Source organism: Microcaecilia unicolor, chromosome 1 (genome assembly GCF_901765095.1).
Source record: "Microcaecilia unicolor chromosome 1, aMicUni1.1, whole genome shotgun sequence".
Lineage (NCBI taxonomy): Eukaryota > Metazoa > Chordata > Amphibia > Gymnophiona > Siphonopidae > Microcaecilia > Microcaecilia unicolor.
The window spans coordinates 18,301,817-18,324,468 of NC_044031.1; the positions used below are offsets into that span (position 1 = coordinate 18,301,817).

The 22,652-nt window shown below is 42.0% G+C and overlaps 1 protein-coding gene across 1 annotated transcript; it reads right to left on the reverse strand.

Moving 5' to 3' along the window:
• Window positions 1-4,409: 4,409 nt before the first annotated feature.
• On the reverse strand, window positions 4,410-22,186 carry LOC115463691 (zinc finger protein OZF-like; the record flags this gene model as incomplete). The annotated part of the gene is made up of 4 exons (XM_030194414.1): window positions 22,089-22,186; window positions 18,646-18,741; window positions 7,524-7,634; window positions 4,410-5,479 (listed from the first exon to the last, which is right to left on the reverse strand). Coding segments are annotated over exons 1-4 (1,311 nt in total), but the record flags the coding sequence as incomplete, so codon positions are not given.
• Window positions 22,187-22,652: the final 466 nt, after the last annotated feature.

Below are 22,652 nucleotides of genomic sequence, written 5' to 3' on the forward strand. Positions count from 1 at the left end.
AGTGAACTTAAGCTCCAAGAGAAGATGATTCAGCACACACAGATAAGGCAGCAGAGAGACTCCACTCAACTTCCTCTCTCTCTGCAAGAAGAGCTTTATATTTTAGTGGAAGTGGCACACCATTCACAATGGCAAAAAGAATGTCAGGAAACATGACAAAGTCTGCTGTTTATGAACACTTTACAATATCAACAGATGGGAAACATTATGTATGTCAATGTATTATAGAAGATGATGATGGTGAAAAAGCATGTGATGCAAAAATTAGCAGTTTCAGTGGTTATGAAAAAAATGCACCTACAAGAGCATCAAATTTAAAAAGACACTTGCAGCGTGTCCATCCTAAAGTGTTAGAAGCTGTGAATGAGAAAGATAGCAATGAAAACATTCCATCTACTTCAGGGTCAATAAAAGATCAGAAATCTACTGGAGGCCAGACACAACTATCAAGATTTTTTACAGCTGACAAAGTTACTATAACAATGACACCAGAAAAATTCAAAAACCACATCATTGAAATGGCAGTAAAGAATAGTATACCACTATCTTTTATTTCACAACCAGCCTTTTTAGGCTTAAATGGAGAAATGGCTAAAAAGCTTGGAGTTTCTCTGGAACGAGAAAGTATAAGGAAACATACTTGAAGAGGCCAAATGTAAGAAGGAAGAACTAAGAAAAAGTCTGAAGGGACGTTTTATCTTTATTAAAATGGATGCATGCACACGTCATAGAGTCAATTATTTTGCAATTAATGTTAGATTTGCTGATGAAAACAAAAAAAACAATAACCCAGACATTAGGAGTAAAGGACACTCAGGCACATCATACCAGTGAGTATCTGCAGAAGTTAGTGGAAGGTGTTTTAGAAGATTTTGAAATTAAAAAGGAACACATTCTATGTATTGTAACTGATAATGCTTCAAATATGTTAAGCACAATTGAAAAAATGAAGGAAGTTGATGAAGAAAGCAGCATACAAATATCAGAAGATGACAGTTCTGCAATTCAAGAAAGCTGTGGAAGTTTGGATGATATTGCTGAAGAAGCATCTAAGCTTATTACCATTCAACATATGCGTTGTGCTGTTCATATTCTGCAACTAGCAATAAGAGATGGATTGAAGGATCGTCATGCGGCTACACTAATTAGCAAGTTGAGGCAAGTAGCTGTTGCAGCCAGGATCCCTAAAACAGATGCGATTCTGAAGAGACGTGCTGGAAAAGGAGCCATTTTGGATCAAGCAACGCGCTGGGGAAGCACTTACTTGATGATAAAGCGTTTGCTTGAACTAAAAGACTTTCTTGAAGAACTGGACAATGTAAATGTTTCATTAAAAGAAAACCAGTGGGCTCAAGTTACAGAATTAGAAAGGCTACTTTCTTACCCTTTTGCTGTTACCAAGAAGCTGCAATATGAAGATTTAACACCAGGTAAATTCTTCTTGGAATGGAAGGGCTTGATATATAACCTTAACAAAAGTGGGGGGTTAATTGCTGATGGCATTGTATCTTCAATGAGGAAAAGAGAGGAGCTCTTGCTGGATAATCAAATTCTCTTAGCTGCTATTTATGTTGATCCAATGAGCCGAATTTTGTTGAGCAGTGACCAAATTGCTACAGGAAAACAGGCACTCTATGACATAGCAGTTCGCATGAAAGGGTTGCTACCTGAAACTCATAAACCACTGGATGAAGCTAAAGCTATAAATACTGGTGATAATGGTAACTCAGGTTCATCCTCTTCAAATGAAGAAGAGAATTTTCAAGCCTATTTGAACAAATGGAAGCTTCAAAAGCAAAGCGATGTCGGTTAAGCATGGAAAAAAGCAACCTGTAAATGTCCATATAAAGAAATTCATGCAAGAGTTTTTTAAAGGATTAAAAGAAGTGGAAAAGATTGACCGCTCATCAAAACTGACTATAGAAGAAGCCATCATTGTTTATCCAGAGATTGTCAGTGATGCAGCTAGAACCGTAACAGCAATGCCACCCACCCAAGTCAGTGTTGAAAGACTGTTTTCAGCACTGAAAATAATCAAATCAGATTTAAGGGCTTCTATGAAGGAGGATCTGGCAGAAGCAATTCTGTTTCTAAGAACAATATATTAGTTAATTTTGGATTATGTTTAACAGCTATTCTACAGCTATATATACCAAGTTTAAATAATATATAAGTTGTTTTAGGTTTTCAAAATGTTTTGGTTTATGTAGGTTAACTTTGATTTTGTTCTAATTTCCAAAGGATGTGGTTGTTCCAGATTTGTATACTTGCTAATGCTATGATGACTTTATACTTGATAAAAAAACAATAAACATAACCTTGTTTTTTTATGTGTGTTTTTTTGTTTAAACTTTAGGATTAATGAATATTTATAGTTTCTTTAATAAATAAAATAAAAAGTCACAATGACATAGATTTTAAACCCAATTAACATGCAGCCTTGCATGCTGCACTCTTTCAGTCAACATGCAAAAAAAATACATATTAAAAACTGAGGAGTCGGAGTCAGAGTCGGAGTTGGAGGTACCATAAACTGAGGAGTCGGAGTCAAAGGATTTTTGTACCGACTCCACAGCCCTGGTTTTGCCAATTACAATTATATAAGTAGCACATGCAAAAAGAGTCTCTTTCTTCCTGTGAGAGGAACTAGACCAACCCTGAAGCAAATCGCTTCTCAGTGCTAGCAAAGTTCCTGTGTCTGAGGTAGTCTTATCTAACTGTGTATACGTGCTATCTCTGCTATTGCCCTCCTTATATAAAAACAACTCCTAGCTGAACTTCTTTCTGCAAAACCAGTCTCAAGACCCACAACCACAAATCTGCACATGATAGCCCTAGGGCTTTTTTTTTACCTCCTTCTTCACCCCTCCCTGTTGCTGTGCTTGCAAGTGGAATGCTAGATAAGAACTTCTGTTGCAATTCTGCCTATCAACTCCTGATCACCTTACCCTGTTGTATTACAGAGTTGGGGAGACTCTGCTCTACAGAGAGAAAGGCAAGCATCTTAGGAGTTACACAGTAGTCCACCATCTTATGGACTGCAGATTTATACAAAAGGTACAATTAGTGAAACCTCACTGCATATAAAAGGTTTCTTTCCAATCTGATTTGGTGCATTTTCAGCTATTATGTAAAAGGCGTCTTTCTGCTGTGGTTTATTTGTTGGATTTTCAGATATGTTGAGTGACAAACTGTTATTACACTCAGTGCATGTAAAACAGTTCTTTGAACGGTCTATCATTTGATGCCTCTTCAGCTGTGATGGCTCACTCAAACATTTACCACACTCTATACATGGAAAAGGTTTCATGACATTATGGAGTGTTTGGTGGATTTTCCACTGTGTAAGTTTTGGTGCATTTTAAGACTTGATAACAAAGTGAAACTTTTATTACAATCAGAACATGCAAAAGATTTCTTTCCACTATGGATAATTTGATGAGTTTTCAGGTATGATGGATCAGCTGATGTTTTTTTAGATGTCCTAGCTGAATGAAAGTTTTAGGACATTGAACACATGGAAAAGGTTTCTTTCCACTGTGGCTCTTTTGATGAATTTTCAGGTACGATGAAGAAGTAAACTTTTTATCACACTCAGTGCATGGAAAAGGTTTTTTTCCACTGTGAATGTTTTGGTGTATTTTCAGGCGTGATGACCTGGTGAAACTTTTATTACACTCAGAGCACGTAAAAGGTTTCTTTCCACTGTGGCTCATTTGATGAATTTTCAGGTACGATGAAGAAGCAAAATTTTTATTACACTCAGTGCACGTAAAAGGTTTCTTTCCACTGTGAATGTTTTGATGTATTTTCAGGCATGATGATGTGGTGAAACTTTTATTACACTCAGAGCATGTAAAAGGTTTCTTTCCACTGTGGCTCATTTGATGAATTTTCAAGTGTGATGAACGAGTGAAACTTTTATTACACTCAGTGCATGTAAAAGGTTTCTTTCCACTGTGAATGTTTTGGTGTATTTTCAGAGCTGAAGACCAGGTAAAACTTTTATTACACTCAGTGCATGTAAAAGATTTCTTTCCACTGTGAATGTTTTGGTGTATTTTCAGAGTTGATGACCTGGTGAAACTTTTATTACACTCAGAGCATGTAAAAGGTTTCTTTCCACTGTGGATCATTTGATGAGTTTTCAAGTATGATGAATCAGTGAAACTTTTATTGCACTCAGTGCATGTAAAAGGTTTCTTTCCACTGTGGATCATTTGATGAGTTTTCAGGTATGATGACCAACTGAAACTTTTATTACATTCAGTGCATGTAAAAGGTTTCTTTCCACTGTGGATCATTTGATGAATTTTCAAGTATGATGAACGAGTGAAACTTTTATTACATTCAGTGCATGTAAAAGGTTTCTTTCCACTATGGATCATTTGATGAGTTTTCAGGTATGATGAAGAAGTGAAACTTTTATTACACTCAGTGCATGTAATAGGATTCTTGCTACTGTGGATCATTTGATGAGCTTTCAGGTATGATGAAGAAGAGAAACTTTTATTACACTCAGTACATGTAAAAGGTTTCTTTCCACTGTGGATCATTTGATGAGTTTTCAGGTATGATGAAGAAGAGAAACTTTTATTACATTCAGTGCATGTAAAAGGTTTCTTTCCACTGTGGATCATTTGATGCCTCTTCAGCTGTGAAGCCTCACTGAAACCTTTACTACTCTCACTACAAAAAAAAGGTTTCTGTCCACTGTGGATTACTTGGTTCCTTTTCAGAATTGAGGATAAACTAAAACTTTTACCACCCTTGGTATATGTAAAGGGTGTCCTTCCGCTATGGATGATCTGGTGCACTTTCAGATACGATGAATTAGTGAAACTCTTATTACACTCAGTACATGTAAAATGTTTCTTTCCTATGTGCTTCATGTTTCCAGTATGTGTCTTTTGGTGTGTAATTAATGATTCCTGATGACAAAAACCTTTGCTATTTTCATTACATGAAAATGGTTTAAATTCAGCATGAATTCTCTGGTTTAATTTCAAATTTATCTTCTGTCTGAAACTCTTTTCACACTGAGAACATGAAAAAGATCTCTCCCTACTGTCAGTTCTCTTATCCAATAAGAAATGATCATTCATATTGAAGATTGTTCCACAGCTGTCACACTGAAAGGATTCGTTCTCTGTCCTCTCATCTTGGGGGAGTTTAGAAGGTTCTGGATCACTGTTACTATCTTGGAAGGGACTCTTTGTTCTCAAGTGTCTCTGGTGCTCAGGAATGTTTATGAGTTCCCCGTCACTTCTCTCACTCTCAGTAATTCCACAAGGTGTTTCTCCGGCAGGGTCTCTCTGCTTCTTCTCCAACTCCTGCTGATGATTCCTTGTGTGTCTCCTCTCGATCCCTTGGAAAATATTCTCACAGACATTTTTTGACTGTCCTGGTATTTGTTCCATTTCGACAGGAGTTTCTTCGTGATTTTGCTCTTGCTTGAGCTTCTGTATAGCCTCATTAACTGCTGGATATGAAAATAAGACATTAGTCATGTATTACTTATGGAAAACTATTATTGCTCAAGAAACAGAATTTTCTGCGTTCATAGACAGGGCAATTCTATAACATGGTGGCAAGAGCATCAGAGGATCCACAATTGGCAAGAATGTGCAAAAGTTCACCAGGCACCATTCTGCCTAAACTTCGAGACATTTCCGAGTACTTTATTTTTCAACAGGATGGTGCTCCAGCGCATCAAGAATGCAAAACAGTCGAGCTTTTAATGAATGAAACCCCAGAATTCATTGAGCCAACAGCTCAGTGGCGTTCAAGACATTAGGAATGTGTCAAGGTTGAAGGACGGCACTTTGAACACAAATTATGAATTAACTAATTTTCAAAGGTCATACTAAGCATTTAAACAATTGCAAAATATTTTGAAACTATGTAAGGGGTCACTTTTTTCCCACACATTGTGTAGACTTTGCGCCCCTGACTGGAGAAGCCAAGAAATACATAAGAACTGCCCCTCATATAAACAGACATAAAATGCCACATAGGACATTTCAAAACACCGAGTAGGCCACTGGCAGATGTGTCAAGAGAGAAAAAACACTCCTCAATGACCCTGTCTACATTCATTTCAGTAAGATCAAGCGGCTGTTGAGAGGCATTTGGGAAAGTGCCTGCATGAACCTTAGGAATGGTTTAAGATAAAGGAATGAAAGGTGATTTTTTTTTTTTTTTTTTGGGGGGGGGGGGGGGGGGGGAACACTATTTCTGGTTCTCCAGATGTCAGAGAACTCTTTCTATAGTACCTGGTGTTATTCTAGCAAAAACATTAGCGGAAGTACAGCTAGATTCACCAGCAGATTTCTTCCATCATACATAACAAGTTCCTTTGTAAATCTACAATTGCTTCATGCTTATGTCACCTCTAGAATGGATTACTGTAATTTATTTCTGTATTGTGGCCTCACAAACTATCAATTAAAAAGCCTACTGTTCATTTATTAATGAATAAAAAAAAGTCTTTGACCATGTTACAGCATGGACAAATTTGATAACTCTGCCATCGTACTCAATATATCAGGGAAAACTGAAGTTCTCAACCTCAATCTGGACCCTCAGTTTACTTATTTATTGGGATTTATTAACTGTCTTTATGAAGAGATTCGTCCAAGGTGGTGTACAGCAGGTACAGCTTGACTTACTGAAAATGATTCAAGGAACAATTCTTTTCAATAGGGAAGTAAATATATAATTGTACAACTTCACTGTGAGACAAACTACAGTAAAGTCATCATGAAAGTGAAACGAGACTTAAGCAATCTATTTTCTTTGGTTCGGTAGAAATGAATCCATCACAATGAATATTTTTCTAAGACGGTTATCTTTGTTTCAAATGATGCCTATTTGTATAACAAGATTTTATTCCCTCTTCAGAACACTGGCTTTACGTTTTTAGGGTAAAGTGACCCATCGCATGTTTTCTGGTCAGCTGGCTCAAATGGTTACAGCTCAGGCCACTGCCTTCTCCTTTGTTGACTTTGAGCAGCTTATAACTTTTTTTATGAACATGCTCAGTTGAAACAATGTCAGATTTTCTAGGTTTTATGATCAGGTATGAATTTTTATAAATGTCTACATGTGTGGTAATACTAAAGATTTTTTTATTTTGATATTTCTGCATTACTGTACAGTTTATCTAATATTAAGGTTCATTGGGAATCTGTTTCAATGAATTCTTAGGTGGAATATAAATATTTAAAATAAATCATGAATTATGCCTCCCAAAGTTACAAGATCAAAACACGGACACTCAGAGGAGGCCACGGATTTGGTAATCTGTTCCTCTTCTGTATTCTTTACAATGTTTAATTCTCACTTGTACTCTGTAATATCTCCTCTTACTCTGTACAGTATTATTACTCAACTGTACTGTGTAATAATTCCTCAAGCTTGGCTATGCTCCGTAATACCCCTTCATGCTCTGTACAGTGTTTATTATTACTCAATTGTATTATGTAATACCTGCTCCTACTCTGTACAGTATTATTACTCACCTGCGTCTGAGTTAGTAACTTCTCTCTCTCTTGTCTCCTGGGGATCCTGGACATATGTCTCTTCTTCTTGTTTAATCCTTGATAATATATCAAGACTTTTCCCGTCATAGCCTGTTTCCAGGAACAAAAAATAATATTAGCTGTATTTTCCTTATATTCACAGAAAAATAGACAGCAGTAGTTCTCAAGGGAAAAGCACATAATGGATCTATTACTGCCACTCATCATAAAGCAAAGGGATTTGGGGGTTATTATTCCTCACTTCAAGTACTCTGGTAATGGAACAGGTCACAAGTATTTGATTATAAAAATGTATAATCACTTAAGAATTGGGGAGCTGTCATTGTTTGAAACTGACCCGGTCTATTTTCAACAAACTGGAACATTATAAAATCCCTTAAAATTAAGAACTTTTTTAGGGGACTCTAGTGAGTTAGTGGAGAAGGGTAGTTAGTGGGGTTCCTCAGGGGTCTGTGCTAGGACCGCTGCTTTTTAATATATTTATAAATGATTTAGAGATGGGAGTAACTAGTGAGGTAATTAAATTTGCTGATGACACAAAGTTATTCAAAGTCGTTAACTCGCGACAGGATTGTGAAAAATTACAGAAGGACCTTACGAGACTGAGAGACTGGGCGGCTAAATAGCAGATGACGTTTAATGTGAGCAAGTGCAAGGTGATGCATGTGGGAAAAAAGAACCCGAATTATAGCTACGTCATGCAAAGTTCCACGTTAGGAGTTACGGACCAAGAAAGGGATCTGGGTGTCGTCATCGATAATACACTGAAACCTTCTGCTCAGTGTGCTGCTGCGGCTCGGAAAGCAAATAGAATGTTGGGCATTATTAGGAAAGGTATGGAAAACAGGTGTGAGGATGTTATAATGCCGTTATATCGCTCCATGGTGCGACCGCACCTTGAGTACTGTGTTCAATTCTGGTCGTCGCATCTCAAGAAAGATATAGTGGAATTGGAAAAGGTGCAGCGAAGGGCGACGAAAATGATAGCGGGGATGGGACGACTTCCCTATGAAGAAAGACTAAGGAGGCTAGGGCTTTTCAGCTTGGAGAAGAGACAGCTGAGGGGAGACATGATAAAGGTATATAAAATAATGAGTGGAGTGGAACAGGTGGGTGTGAAGCGTCTGTTCACGCTTTCCAAAAATACTAGGACTAGGGGGCATGCGATGAAAGTACAGTGTAGTAAATTTAAAACAAATCGGAGAAAAAGTTTCTTCACCCAACGCGTAATTAAACTCTGGAATTTGTTGCCTGAGAACATGGTGAAGGCGGTTAGCTTGGCAGAGTTTAAAAGGGGGTTAGACGGTTTCCTTAAAGACAAACCCATAAACCGCTACTAAATGGACTTGGGAAAAATCCACAATTCCAGGAATAACATGTATAGAATGTTTGTACATTTGGGAAGCTTGCCAGGTGCCCTTGGCCTGGATTGGCCGCTGTCGTGGACAGGATGCTGGGCTCGATGGACCCTTGGTCTTTTCCCAGTGTGGCATTACTTATGTACTTATGAGTTGTCTTACTGAGTGACTGATTAGCCCTTCAGCCCCCTCTCCCCTCAAATTCAGATCAACATTTGTGCACTCCCATCCCTGCTGTCACAGAATGATATTATACAAGAATTAAAGAGAAGAATCACCTGCTGATAAAAGGGAAGGAGAGGTTTAGTTAGGGTAAAGGCTCATATCTCACTGACACTCCTGATGCCGGGTAAGACACTGAGAGCAATTTTGTAACTATGCGCCTACGGTTACGTGCCCCTGGCACACGTAAATAGAAAGAAAATTAGCACTTACCCAACACAGGTGACCTAAGCACTCTTCTATAAGAGCGTGTATAAATGTTATAGTGTGCAATTGCCAGGGGGCCTTACACATGGGCGGGGCTCCCAGTTATGTGTATAACATATTAAGACACTTGCCATGTCTATGGCTGGTGTAACCGTAGCTGCCTAAACATTAAGGCACGATGATATAAGGTTATGCTAGTATTTCAATTACGACACTTGGGTGCCCTCCAAAGAGCTGCTGGTATGGATGATAACCAACTCATTGACAAACACATTGGCAACTCATTGTCATGATCTGGTATCCTCCTCGCTAACATACACAAGAAAACAGCAACTGCTGATGATTTCTTGTATTATTCTTATCATTGTGTTGATCCTGGAGACAATTCTGCAGCTTTACAGTGTCAAAACTAAGGAAAGACCAATGAACACAGCACCACACTTTTGACTGGTCTCAGCAGCTACTTTGACACACTCTGTTACATCCAGGTCCTGAGAATTTGTGCTGTTCTGTATCTTATTTTCAGCCTTGACGCAAGAACTCATCAGTGGAGGAGGAAGTGACGTCACAGACCCGAATGGCAGCTTGAAAACAGAGCTCCCAAGCCACTGCCAAGAATTAGCTTAATTAATAGCTTTCCTCCACACTATATCACGCGGGAAACAGTCTCGACTGCTGGGCCCGGAGTGCTGCATAGGTTACGATTGCCTCGCAAGTGAAAACACTCGATTTACAAGTGTACGCATTTCAGCGGAAGGCGATGTCTCCAGCTACGCACCCCGAGGAACATGGCGCCCGAGATGAGGAAAGTCAACAGCTTTCGCCGGGGTTGGCGGTGCCCAGTGCGAACGGGAAGGTGCCGTTACCACAGCATGAAACTTGGACCACACTATGCAGTTGGCTCCAAGAAATCCGGTCCAATTTAAAGGCAATGCACCAAGCTTTGGCAAAGCTGGGGGCAGACCTCCGAGGAGAAATAGCAGAGCTGGGTAATCGCGTGGCTGAAACGGAAGTGGGCCTGGAAGAACACGCAGAGTCTCTAACCATGCTTGAACAGCAGCTACAGGACCAGGTACCTACTAGATAAGGTGGAAGATTTAGAAAACCGGAGTCGTCGCTCCAACATACGGGTCCGTGGGCTGCCGGAGTTACCTGAATATTCGGACTGCGAAGAAGTTGTTCAGTGCCTTGCGGCCCACTTGCTCTCTGACCTTGATAAACCCCGTGCACCTGCATCCATTCGGATCGAGTGAGCTCACCGAGCCTTGGGAACGAGAAAACCAAACGTGCCTAAAGATATTTATTTATATTTATTTATTTGTTGCATTTGTATCCCACATTTTCCCACCTCTTTGCAGGCTCAAAGTGGCTTACAATACATCATGAGTAGTGGAAGAATGCTAGAAAATAAACATTTAGTATTACAGAAGGATCTTGGTCAGCATGATGATAATAAGACATAGTAATAGTATACAAGCAGATATTATGAAACAGTTCTGAATATAAATGGGCGAGTTGTGCATATTCACATTGGTTGATCTTTGTGGTATGCTTTATTCAAGAGATGGGGCTTCAGTAGTATGCGGAAGTTCGTTCTTTCGTAGATCGATTTCAAGCTGCGCGGTAACGCGTTCCATAATTGTGTGCTCAGGTAGGTAAAGTTTGACGCATGCATTAGTTTGTATTTCATACCTTTGCAATTGGGTATTGTGGTATGCTTTGCTGAATTTAAATTGAAGGAAGCTGTGATGCACAAAGCAAGGACAGCTACACCTATACTGTGGGACAGTTACCCCATAGAGATCTATGATGACCTTTCACAGCTACCACCCTCAAACGGCAGAGCGAATTACGTCCTTTAACCTACTGATTGAGAGAGGAGCAGATCCAGTATAAATAGCAACATCCTTTTGCTCTAGTGTTCTACAAAGAGGGCAAACATTGCAGAGTGGCCTTGCTGGAAGAAGCACAAAAATTTTTATCTACTGGCGATCGAGTTGACCCAACAGGGAACCATCAGCAGCCTGGTAATAAGAAGCAAGGCAGGCCGAAATGGCATCGAGTATCTCACGGGAAGGGCCGCCTTAGGAGACAGATCTCTGGAAGACAAGTTACATCGCTATCAGGCCCAAGCTGAGACTAACAGCTCTAGAAACTGCTCTACTACATAGGATAACTGGATGCTGACAAGTGTCTTGGCGAGTGTGGAGGTTCAACTATATTTGACAGGTAGATAGATAGGTGACTCACTTCCCTCTCTAGTAGACATGTCATGACTTGGTAAACTAACATATTACGGTTGGTATTGTGGGGGGGGGGGGGGGGGCTAGGGGTGAGGGGGGTTGGAGGGGTTGGAGGAAACTACATGGCATCTAGTGGTGGCTGACTAGGCTTGCTGAACGATAGGGGGCTTATGAATATGTTCAAGTGTTTTTACTTTGAATGTCCGTGGTCTTAACTCGCCTATGACATGCAAATTAATGTTTAAAGAAATGCTGCGCCCGAAGGCAGATGTGATATTCATTCAGGAGACCCATTTGAAACAACAGCATGAAAAATGAGTTAATCATAAGTGGTTTCCCACTGCTGTATTTGCTTACAATACAACTAATCAGCTGCTCTCCCATGACACATACATAATATTGTAGCTGATAAAGAAGGCAGATATATTGTAGTTACAGCATCCTTGTATAACATTCAATATACCATGTTGTCAATTTATGCACCTAATGAAGGGCAAGGGTCCTTTATAGCAGATGTGGAGAGGGGGTTACAACGCCATGCACAGGGACAATTAGTAATAGGGGATGACTTCAATCTTACAATAGACCCGCCACTAGACAATTCGGCGGGGCAGGTATATTATGCTAAGCGGGATAGAACCATATTTAAAAGCTTTTTGGTGCGCTGGGGGTTGGCTGACCTCTGGCATGGGAATCATGGTCAAGAGAGGGATTACACATACTTCTCCCCTAAGTATAACACACACTCCAGGACAGACCTCTGGCTGGGGGACGGGGCTATAGCACATAATCTGCACGCTGTAACTACTGAACCCCGCTCGTGGTACTGACTCTGGGAACAATAAGTATACCTAAGGGTCCCAGCTATTGGCGGCTTAATGAGTCATTATTACAAGACCCGCAGAACATTTCTACCGTGGAAAAATACATTGTGGAATATTTAAAATTCAATGACCTAGGTGAGCAGGGACCGTCTTTCTTTGTTTATTTTGCAAGGGACATAGACATCTATGTGGCACCAGAGGAATGTCCATCTTATAAAATGTGTCTATTCTTCTTTATAGAATATTAATGTAGCAGGGCAAATAAGCAGGTACTGAGCTGGTATAAATGCTCACACCTAGATTGCCAGGAAACAAGTATAAATTACAGTATTTTATCATTTGTGCACATACTTATGCACCCTGTTCACCTCCATCTAAGTACACAGCTACCTGCAAATTATGTGCCACTGCATGTCAGTTCCAGGTTATCTATATATATAAAAGGCAACCCCAACGTTCTGAAGCCTCCACGGACGTTGAGGCGCCCGAGATATCCGGTGTGCCCTGGAGTGTCTGCACCGCCCTCGCGTCAAAACGTCATGACGTCGAGGGCGGAGCTATAACACTCGAGGCCCGAAACCGAAACGCCACAGGCACGGCCACGGAGGCGCAGCAAACAAAAAAAAAACAAAACCCTACCCACACACAGCGACGCCAACACCGAACAAGGCAAGTAGCTCGGAGGGAGGGGGCCCCTTGCTAGCGCCCGTTTCATTGCCCTCAGAAACGGGCATTTATTCCTAGTAGAATAATACGCGCTCTAGAAATGTTAAGTAGTAGTAGTAGTAGTAGATACAACCACCTATTTTATGGGAAGGCTTAAAAGCAGTCCTTCACGGACACCTGATAGCATTACAAGCGTATTTTACCAAACCTCGGGTGGTTCAGGAACAAGATCTTAGAGGCAATATAGCTCAGTTGGAGAAGCTGCACAAAGGATCCCTCAGATCTCAAGGGAGCCGAAACATTGAATCAGCTCAGATTAAAGCTTAATGAGGTTCAAATGGCTGAGCTTTCCACTGCAATGGGTGCAGCAGGAGCACTTTGAATTTGGCGACAAAGCTAGTAGGCTATTAGCTTGTAAATTAAAGAAACAAGCCCAGCGCAACCATATCTTTACCATTAAAAACACCTCGGGGATACAGTACAGTCATGGAAGCTTACCTTCAGGAGGTCTGTCTTCCGCAGCTATCGAAGGGAGAGATGGCATTGCCATCTGCACCCATAACCATAGATGATATTGAATGGCCGATTTCAGATCTTCCCCACAATAAGGCCCCAGGCCCAGATGGCTTTCCCACCAGGTTTTATAAACTGTTTGTTAAGCGATTGGCCCCCATTTGCCTTCTTTGATACTGTACAGGAACTGCCCCACTGCTGGAGACTGGCAGCGGTTATCTTGCTGTTGAAGCCAGGGAAAGATCCCCAGCAGTGTGGCTCCTATAGACCAATTTCCCTCTTAAATACAGATTATAAAATCTTTACAAAGATCTTAGCACGTTGACTTCAGTTGGTACTGCCGAGGTTGATATATGAGGACCAGGCAGGGTTTATTACGGGTCGCCAGACTCATGATAACATTAGATGCTTGCTACACATAATTCAACAAGCCAAAGATGATAGGACACCAGCGCTGTTACTCTTGATTGATGCTGAAAAAGCATTCGACCGGGTGAACTGGTCATTCTTTTTCGCGGTCCTGAAACATGTGGGGATAGGGGGGCGGTACATGGCATGGCTTAAATTGCTGTATGCAAGCCAGTTAGCAACTTTAAGGGAAAGGGAAATGCAACTACATTCAAAGCGGTTTACATATATTCAGGTACTTATTTTGTACCAGGGGCAATGAAGGGTTAAGTGACTTGCCCAGAGTCACAAGGCGCTGCAGTGGGAATAAATGGTACATATACTAAGCCCTTGGAGCTCCATAGGGAAACCAGACAGGGTTGTGCAGTTTCTCCACTACTATTCGCTTTGTCCATCAAACGCTTGCTATATTGATTAGGGGGAACCCTGGGATTAGGGGCCTGGTCAGGGGACGAAGGGAATATAAAATAATGTTATTTGCAGATGATGTGCTCCTGACCTTGTCCCACCCGGAGTCCTCTGTACAACAGGCCATGGAAATTATTATACAATATGGGCAATTATCAGGGTTTAAGATCAACATTACCAAATCGGAAATCCTTAATCTCATGGTTCCCTCACAGGAAATTCCTCAGTTAAAAGCTGCCTTTACGTTTGTCTGGGCCGCTAAATCTATTAAATACTTGGGGATAAACATAACACCCACTGTGGAGGGCTTATTCTCAGCTAACTACCCTAAGAAGATAGCAGAACTTTTTGCGGAGCTCGATAGGTAGAGGGATTGACAATATCGTGGACATGGCGCATTCATGCAATCAAAATGATGTTGCTCTCTAAATTATTATATCTATTTCTGGCTCTCCCATTCCCAATTCCTCGCAGTTTCTTTTCTCAACTTAACCGCAAAATGTTTGCTTACATCTGGCGGAAGCACCCACCCCGGGTGAGTCGGGCCATGATGTACCAGACACACAATAGGGGGGGGGGGGGGGGGGTATGGGAGTTCCCAATTTTTATCTGTACTATCAAGCGGCCCAGCTGAAAGTATTAGCGGATTGGACCCCAGCCACTACTAAGAAATGGATCCACTGGGAGCGAGACTGGCTGGGGACCAGATCCTTGGGAGATGTCATGTGGCTACCGGGGAGTGACCTATTGGCTATAATGCGGAGAGTCCCGTTGGGGGTGAGCCACTTGCTATCTACATGGTACCATATACGGAAATACTACCTGCAGACAGCTATCCGATGGGCCCCGGGTTTTCCTTTGGGCTCCTCAGAACCAGTATATGAGCGGTGGGCCCGGGCGGGTCTGTATACTCTGGGACAGGTGTGGGCTAATGGGAGGATACTTAACTTTGAAGAACTCCAAGAGAAATTTGGGTTGGTTGAAAGTGACCTCCTTTACTATAGTTGCTTAAGAAACTATATCCACAGACGAGCACGGAAGGAACTGGACTTAACTGAAACAGCACTAGTGAAGGCCCTACGGAATGGGGGGGGGGGGGAGGGGTACAGGAAGTGTATCTCGTTTATATTTAACTTTACTATTCTACACTAACCCCCAATTATATTATAATGAAAGATGGGAAGTAGCATTACAGAGCACCCACCTGAGGGAAACTTGGTCGAGGGGATATAGATTCTTGCTCAAACCATCTTTAGCTCAAACTATGGTAGAAAATGGTTTCAAGATGTTGTACTGGTGGTACCCCACCCCTGATAAATTACAGCAAATGTATCCTAAGGTATCTGCAGACTGCTGGCGTAACTGTGGTTCTCAGGGCTCCTTCTTACATATTACCCATTCCTCCCTTACCCATTTTACTTATCCACTTTATTGTCCACCTCGTTATTCACTATATTACGGCTGTTATCCTTTTTGTGTTATCTTGTAAACCTGTTCTATTATGTAAGCCGCGTTGAACCTGCTAATGAGTGGGAAAGCGCGGGGTATAAGTGTTACAAATAAAATAATAACAATAAATAATAATAATATATGGTGGGAGTGCCCGAAGGTCCAGACTTACTGGAAACAAGTGCTCCGGATGGTTCATCAAGTGTTGCAACAAAACTATCCTAGCAAAGCGGAATATTGCCTGCTACCGTGTTCCCCCGAAAATAAGACCTACTCCGAAAATAAGGCCTACCGGGGTTTTGCTGCAAATTTGTATTATAAGGCCTCCCCCGAAAGTAAGACCTACCTGAAGCAGGGCCGCCGAGAGCCGGACAAAGGCCGCCGCCCCCCCACCCAAGATCACCGGGCCCCCCCCTCCACCCGCCCTCCATCGCTCCTGGAACTACCGGTACCTGAAACGCCTCCTTTCACCTTCCTTCGCAAGTTCGGAGCAAGCAGCAGCAGGGCAGGCCACTCCTTCCTTCCGTGTCCCGCCCTCGCCTGACGTAAAGTAACGTCAGGCGAAGGCGGGGCACAGAAGGAAGGCGAGGTCTGCCCTGCTGCTGCTTGCTCCGAACTTGCGAAGGAAGGTAAAAGGAGGCGTTTCAGGTTGGGAGCGACGGAAGGCGGGTGGAGGGGGGGCCCGGCGACCTCGGGTGGGGGGGGGCGACCCCGATGTTTCCCCCCCCAAAAAAATAAGACCTCCCCTGAAAATAAGACCTAGCGGGTCTTGGGTAGGAAAAATTAATATAAGACAGTGTCTTATATTCGGGGAAACACGGTACATTTTAAACCTCCGGAGGTTTGCATCTCCCACCATAGACTTGCAATTCAGTTTTTTGTTGCTGCAAAGCTGTCTCTGGCAAGGGCTTGGAAACAACAGTCTCTACCTTCCATGCAACTTATACTGCATAAAGTGGAATACTTATACCAAATGTCGAAACTTGCTGCAATGAGAAGAGGCCACTTGGCGACTTTTAACAAAATTTGACAGCCCTATGAACAGTCGAAAGCACAGTTGTCGGCGCCACCATGATGTCCAGGGGAAGGGGGGGGGGGGGAAACTAGTTGACGTGGAGGCGTATTTTCAAAGCACTTAGACTTACAAAGTTCCATTGTAACCTATGGGACTTTGAAAGACTAAGTGCTTTGAAAATGCGCCTCTAAGTGTATTAGCTTCTGCACGATGGAACAGTTTTTTCAACTCTGTTTTGTATGGCATTACAGAATTTTCAATAAAAACAAAAACTTAAAAAAAAAAAAAAAAAGAACTCATCAGTGGTCTGTAATTTATTTATTAAGATTTATTTAACGCCTTTTTGAAAGAATTCACTCAAGGTGGTGTACAGCAGTGGTGTGCTGGAGCAGGCTCTCACAGGCTCGCAAGAGCTGGTTGTTAAGAATTTTGGGAGCCGGTTGTTAAAGTAGGGCCCTCCATGGCTACTTTAACAACTGGCTCCCAAAATGTGGGCTTGGGCCCCCTGCTGAATTATCTTTTACTTTGCTGGTGGGGATGCTGAGCCCTGCCAGCCAAGTAAATAGACTACTGCTGCTCCCCGCTCCTTGTTTCCAGCTCTGGGCAGCAGGCTGAGACTTCTCGAGCAGGTGAGAGAAGTTCCAGCATGCTGCTCAGAGCAAGACGTTGGGAGTGGTGGCTGCCAGCAAAGGTATGCCATAACATTGGTGTTTTCAGGTCAATCCATCAATATAATGCCATTGAAAGAATACATAGATTGACTAAAACAACATTAGTGACAATAACTCCATTAAACTTCAGATCTTTTATAAGGTTTTGGCTTAGAGAAGTGACCCGATCCCACCCCCTCCCACTCCCCCCTATTCACCCCCCCATCTCTCCCACCCCCAGGGTAAAACACATCAAACAGTCAAGTCCAAGATTCCAAGGGACCACTTTGTTCACTGTGCGCTTTGTGCTTGAAAGGTGCCCCACACCAACTGCCAGGTATTCAGCCTCTGTTTACGTTCTGCTAGTAACCTTTCCATTTCACAGACATACCCCAGTTTCGAGAGCCACTTTTTAATGGAAGGTACACCCTTTTGCTTCCACTGAGCGGCTATTGTCACTCTGGCCACACCAACCGCTATTCTCACAAATCTCTGCTGTGGGGGTGTTAACCCTAGTACCTGAACAGAGAACAAGAAAACTTCTGGGGCCCACCTGAAGGACGCCCATCTCTTAAGCACACCCCAGTCCCACCTTCGCTAAGCTGCCGACACGCCCCTGTGAACTTTGGTCGTCCCCGCGACGGAAAGCAGTTGAGGGCACCCAAAATCGGCTTTCGATTATGCCGATTTGGGCGACCCTGAGAGAAGGGCCGTCCATCTCCCAATTTGTGTCGGAAGATGGGCGCCCTTCTCTTTCGAAAATAAGCCTGATAGTATACTACTTACAATGCCAACACAATACGTAATAGAACATTTTAATTGACAGTGAAGGATATAAGCAAAGATGGAACACATAGATAGGTAAGAGAGTAAGAACAATTAGAAAGTAAGGTGACTAATTTAAAGAAAGTTGCACATGAGGTCAGAGAGATGGTTAAATATTATCTCAGCTGGGGTAGGAGTGGATAAACATGTCCGTGTCTCTCCATATGTGTTTGTGAAAATAACAAGTAATTTAATTCTTCCATTAAAGGCCTGGTTGTAATACCCTGTAATACCTCCTCTTGTTCTGTACATTCATTTTATTCATTTGTATTCTGTAATACCTGCTCTTACTCTGTACAGTATTATTACTCACCTGTGTCTGAGTGAGTAACTTTTCTCTCTCTTGACTCAGGGGGATCTTCCTCTTGTTTAATCCTTGATAATATATCAGGACTTATCCTTCCATAGCCTGCTTCCAGGAATAAAAAATAATATTAGCCGTATGTAGACAGCAGTAGTTCTCAAGGGAAAAGCATATAATGGATCTGTAACTGACACCCATCATAAAGCAGAGGGTTCTGGGGGTTATTATACCTTGCTTCAAGTACTCTGGTAATGGAATAGGTCAAAGTTTTTTTATTTTAAAAATGTCCATCACTTAAGAATTGGGGAGCTGTGATAGTTACAAAATATACTTGACCAATTTCAAACCATGTGCCTACAGTTATGTGCCCCTGGCACACATAAATAGAAAGTTAATTTGCACTCTCCGATTAAGCGACAAAAACTTTTGAAGGCTTCGATAGCTTTCCTGTAGGAGACCCATCTCTCTGCAATGGAGCATGCCAAGTTGACACGTTGGTGGGTTAGAAAGATCTTTGAATTGACGGCAGTTGGCAGAAAGTGGGGGGTAGTGATCTTAATTATGAAGGGTCTTCATTTGGAAACCAAACTGGCTATCATGGATCCGGCTGGCAGATTTGTTTTGGCTACTATGGTACTGGAACGCCAACCTTTCCTGTTTCCAGTGGGTGCCCAGACTGGGATTGGGGCTTCCGGATATGAGGCGATATAACCAAGCCTGTCTGCTTCGACATCTGCGGGATTGCCTCATTGGTACTACTACATACATGGATTTAGTCTTAGAACGGGCCTACTTTCATCTTTGGTATCTGGTCTATCTTCTTCACGCTCCTTTAAAGCATCTGCCAGTGAGGGTCTGCAGGAGTATTTTGATTCGACCCCTTTGGTCTCTCTGGAGAGATTTGATTTCATTGTTGCAGCAGGAGCCTACTAGTAGTGTTTTACTATCTCTAAGTGGAAATGCGGACTTTTTGCCAGGTAGTGAGAATTGGATTTTTCGGCAGTTAGAAGAGAGGGAAGTGTCCTTTGTTGGAGAGGTTGGTAAAGGCTCACGGATCGGTTTTGACGTCTCAGGAATTCACTAGTCAATGCGCACAAGGCCCAGTGGCTATTTTTGCCTATACCTAGTTGTCTCATTATTTGGTCACTTTACCAGCGGTGAGTTTATCCTTGGCCTTTGGAAGGAAATTGCAGGAATTTTTGGAAGAGGATGCTTTAGGCAAAATCTCGGTCTCGTGGTTCCATAAAGAAATCAGCCGTCGGGCACCGGCTAGGGTTTTACAAGGAGTTGCAGACCGCTGGAGACAGGAAATGGGGTGGCCAGTTAATGCCCAGCTTCTTTTGACAGCTCTTAGCAACACCCCTCGTTTAGTACATAGCGCAGAGTTACAGGACTGTCATTTCCGGACAGTACATAGAGCTTATTTTTCTCAGCAACAGGCTGCAGGAAATGTGCGATGACAGATGTCTCTTTTTCTCATAGGATGTGGCAATGTCGGCAGATCAAATCATTTTGGGAAGCTATATTTCTGTTTCTCCAGTCGGTTTTAGGATATCAAGTGGTTTTCACGTTTGAACAAACAAAGTTTGTGGGGAACTGGCACTCTGGGGGAAAAATTATTTTTGGGGAAGCCATGTATCCTTGGAAAGAAATGCATTCTCAACCATTGGGTAATGGATCATCTCCCCTCCTTTTGGTACTGGAGGAACAAACTCCATGACCTTATGATTTGGGAATCACACGGAGCATATTTATCCCCCAAGAGGCAACAGAGATTTCTTGCGATTTGGGAGGCTAAAGATTTCACCACTAGCAAGTAGTCAGATTTTCACTGGGGCAATGAAGATAAATTAAGACAGATACGAGTCAGGCACGACACAAAAGGGGAGGGGGAAGCACAGTTGGGTGTGTGGGTATCTCTGCTCAGCTTTAGGCAGGTAGGGGTCCAAAGAGAGATGAATCCACCTGTAGCATATTTATGCCACAGTTTCCTTTTCAGTGGTATGGTATGTTTGGGGGGAGAGGAACAAAGAGGTGTGACTAGTTTATTGCTCTTTGTTGTAGTTGATTCAACAGATAGGTGTATAAAAACTGGCGGGGGGAAGAAGGTTTGGAAGAGCTGGATGGGGAAGGGTAAAAATCGTTAAAACATAGATGAAGGATTTTATCCTTTTATACCTCCTAATATGTCTTGGAAACTTAACTTGTTGTATATGGAATTTGTAGACTAGGCTTATTATACTGGATCCTCTATAAAACTTGTTGAAAATAAAATAGAGGGCAAAGGAAGGAGTACGTTGGGAAGGGGTTGGAGGGATAAAACTGTGAACAGTCTTTATTATGTACTTTTTGACATTGGATGCTATGTATACTTTTATTCTTCGCTATGGTTTATTTGAAGTGCCATCAATGAAATGTTGAAACATAAATATTATAGCGTATGATTACACATGGTCAAAGCATGGGCGGGACTCCCAGTTATGTGTGTAACTTACAGTTGCACTCATATTTAGACACCTGCAAGGTCCATGGCTGGTCTAACTGTAGCTGCCTATACTTTAAGGCACGATGATATAAGTTTATGCTAGTATTTCCATAAAGACAACTTGGTGCCCTCTAAAGAGCAGCTAGTGTGGAGAATACCAACTCACTGGCCAACACAGATATTTCATATCCAATATTGTGGAAGACCAGCTCTATCAATGTTGCCAATTTGTTGCCACAGAATGTGGTAAAGGCGGTTAGCATAGCGGGGTTTAAAAAAAGGTTCGGCCGGCTTCCTAAAGGGAAAATGGACTTGGGGAAAATCCACTGCTTATTTCTGAGATAGCATAAAATGTTTTGTACTTTTTGGGGATCTTGCCAGGTATTTGTGACCTGGATTGGCCACTGTTGGAAACAGGATGCTGGGCTTGATGGACCTTTGGTCTGTCCCAGTATGGCAATACTTATGTACTTATGCAATGCTGAAAAGAGCAGGAACAAAAACTGATCCTTGTCATGATCTGGTACCTTCCTCTCTAACAAACACATGGAAACAACAGTTAATGATGATTTCTTGTATTTTATCACATGTTGATCCTGGAGAAAATTCTGCTGAGGAAATGATCAATGAACACAGCAACACACTTTTGACTGGTCTCAGCAGCTACTTTACATCCTAGTACTGAGTATTTGTGATGCTCTGCAACTTATTTTCAGCCTTGATGCAAGAACTGGAGGAAAATTTCTCTCTGATTGGAAGAGGAGGAAGCTTGTAGAACACATAGGAAGGTCTTAAGATAACAGAGTGAGGATCGGGACTGAGGCATCCTAAGACAATCAGCAGAGCCGAGACACATTCTGATCAGTCTTTGAAGGTTCAAAAGTGCAGAAGGTACAGAAAATGTGCCAAATTTCTTTTAAATCAGACGTTGTTCCTCTTAAGAAAATGCAGACAAAGCAATTCTTACCTAGGGAGATCAGGGTCTCATAATTGTCCTTCATCACCTCCCTGTAAAGCTCCTTCTGCTCTTCATCTAAATACTCCCACTCCTCCTGAGAGAAAGAGACAGCGATATCCTCAAATGTCACCCGCATCTGAAACACAAACCAGAAAAACACTCAGGGAAACGTTGGGGTGCTCAGAAAGCATTTGATTTCGGCTAACTTTTTTCGCCTAACATTTTGGGAATGATTTTAGAATTTAGATGCCCTCTGCAGTGTAAAACACCCAACTGCGTGTGTAAATCATGAGCAGGAGGCACAATTGTATTGGGAAACTTCTAAGGTGGTGTTACGGGGTGACATTATTGCATTTATGTGCGCGCTTTCACAGAGGTTATATCTCGGGGGGTAATTCAGCTAGAGAAGAAATACCAAGTAGCAAAACGGGCTTATTTGGCAGCGCCATCTGAAGGGACTAGGGACGTGATGTCAGGCTCTTTGGCAGCATTGAACGTTATGATCCACGAGAGAACAAAGAAGCATCTTTTCCATCGATCTTATTCGTTTCACAAATTTGGTAATAAGTCAGG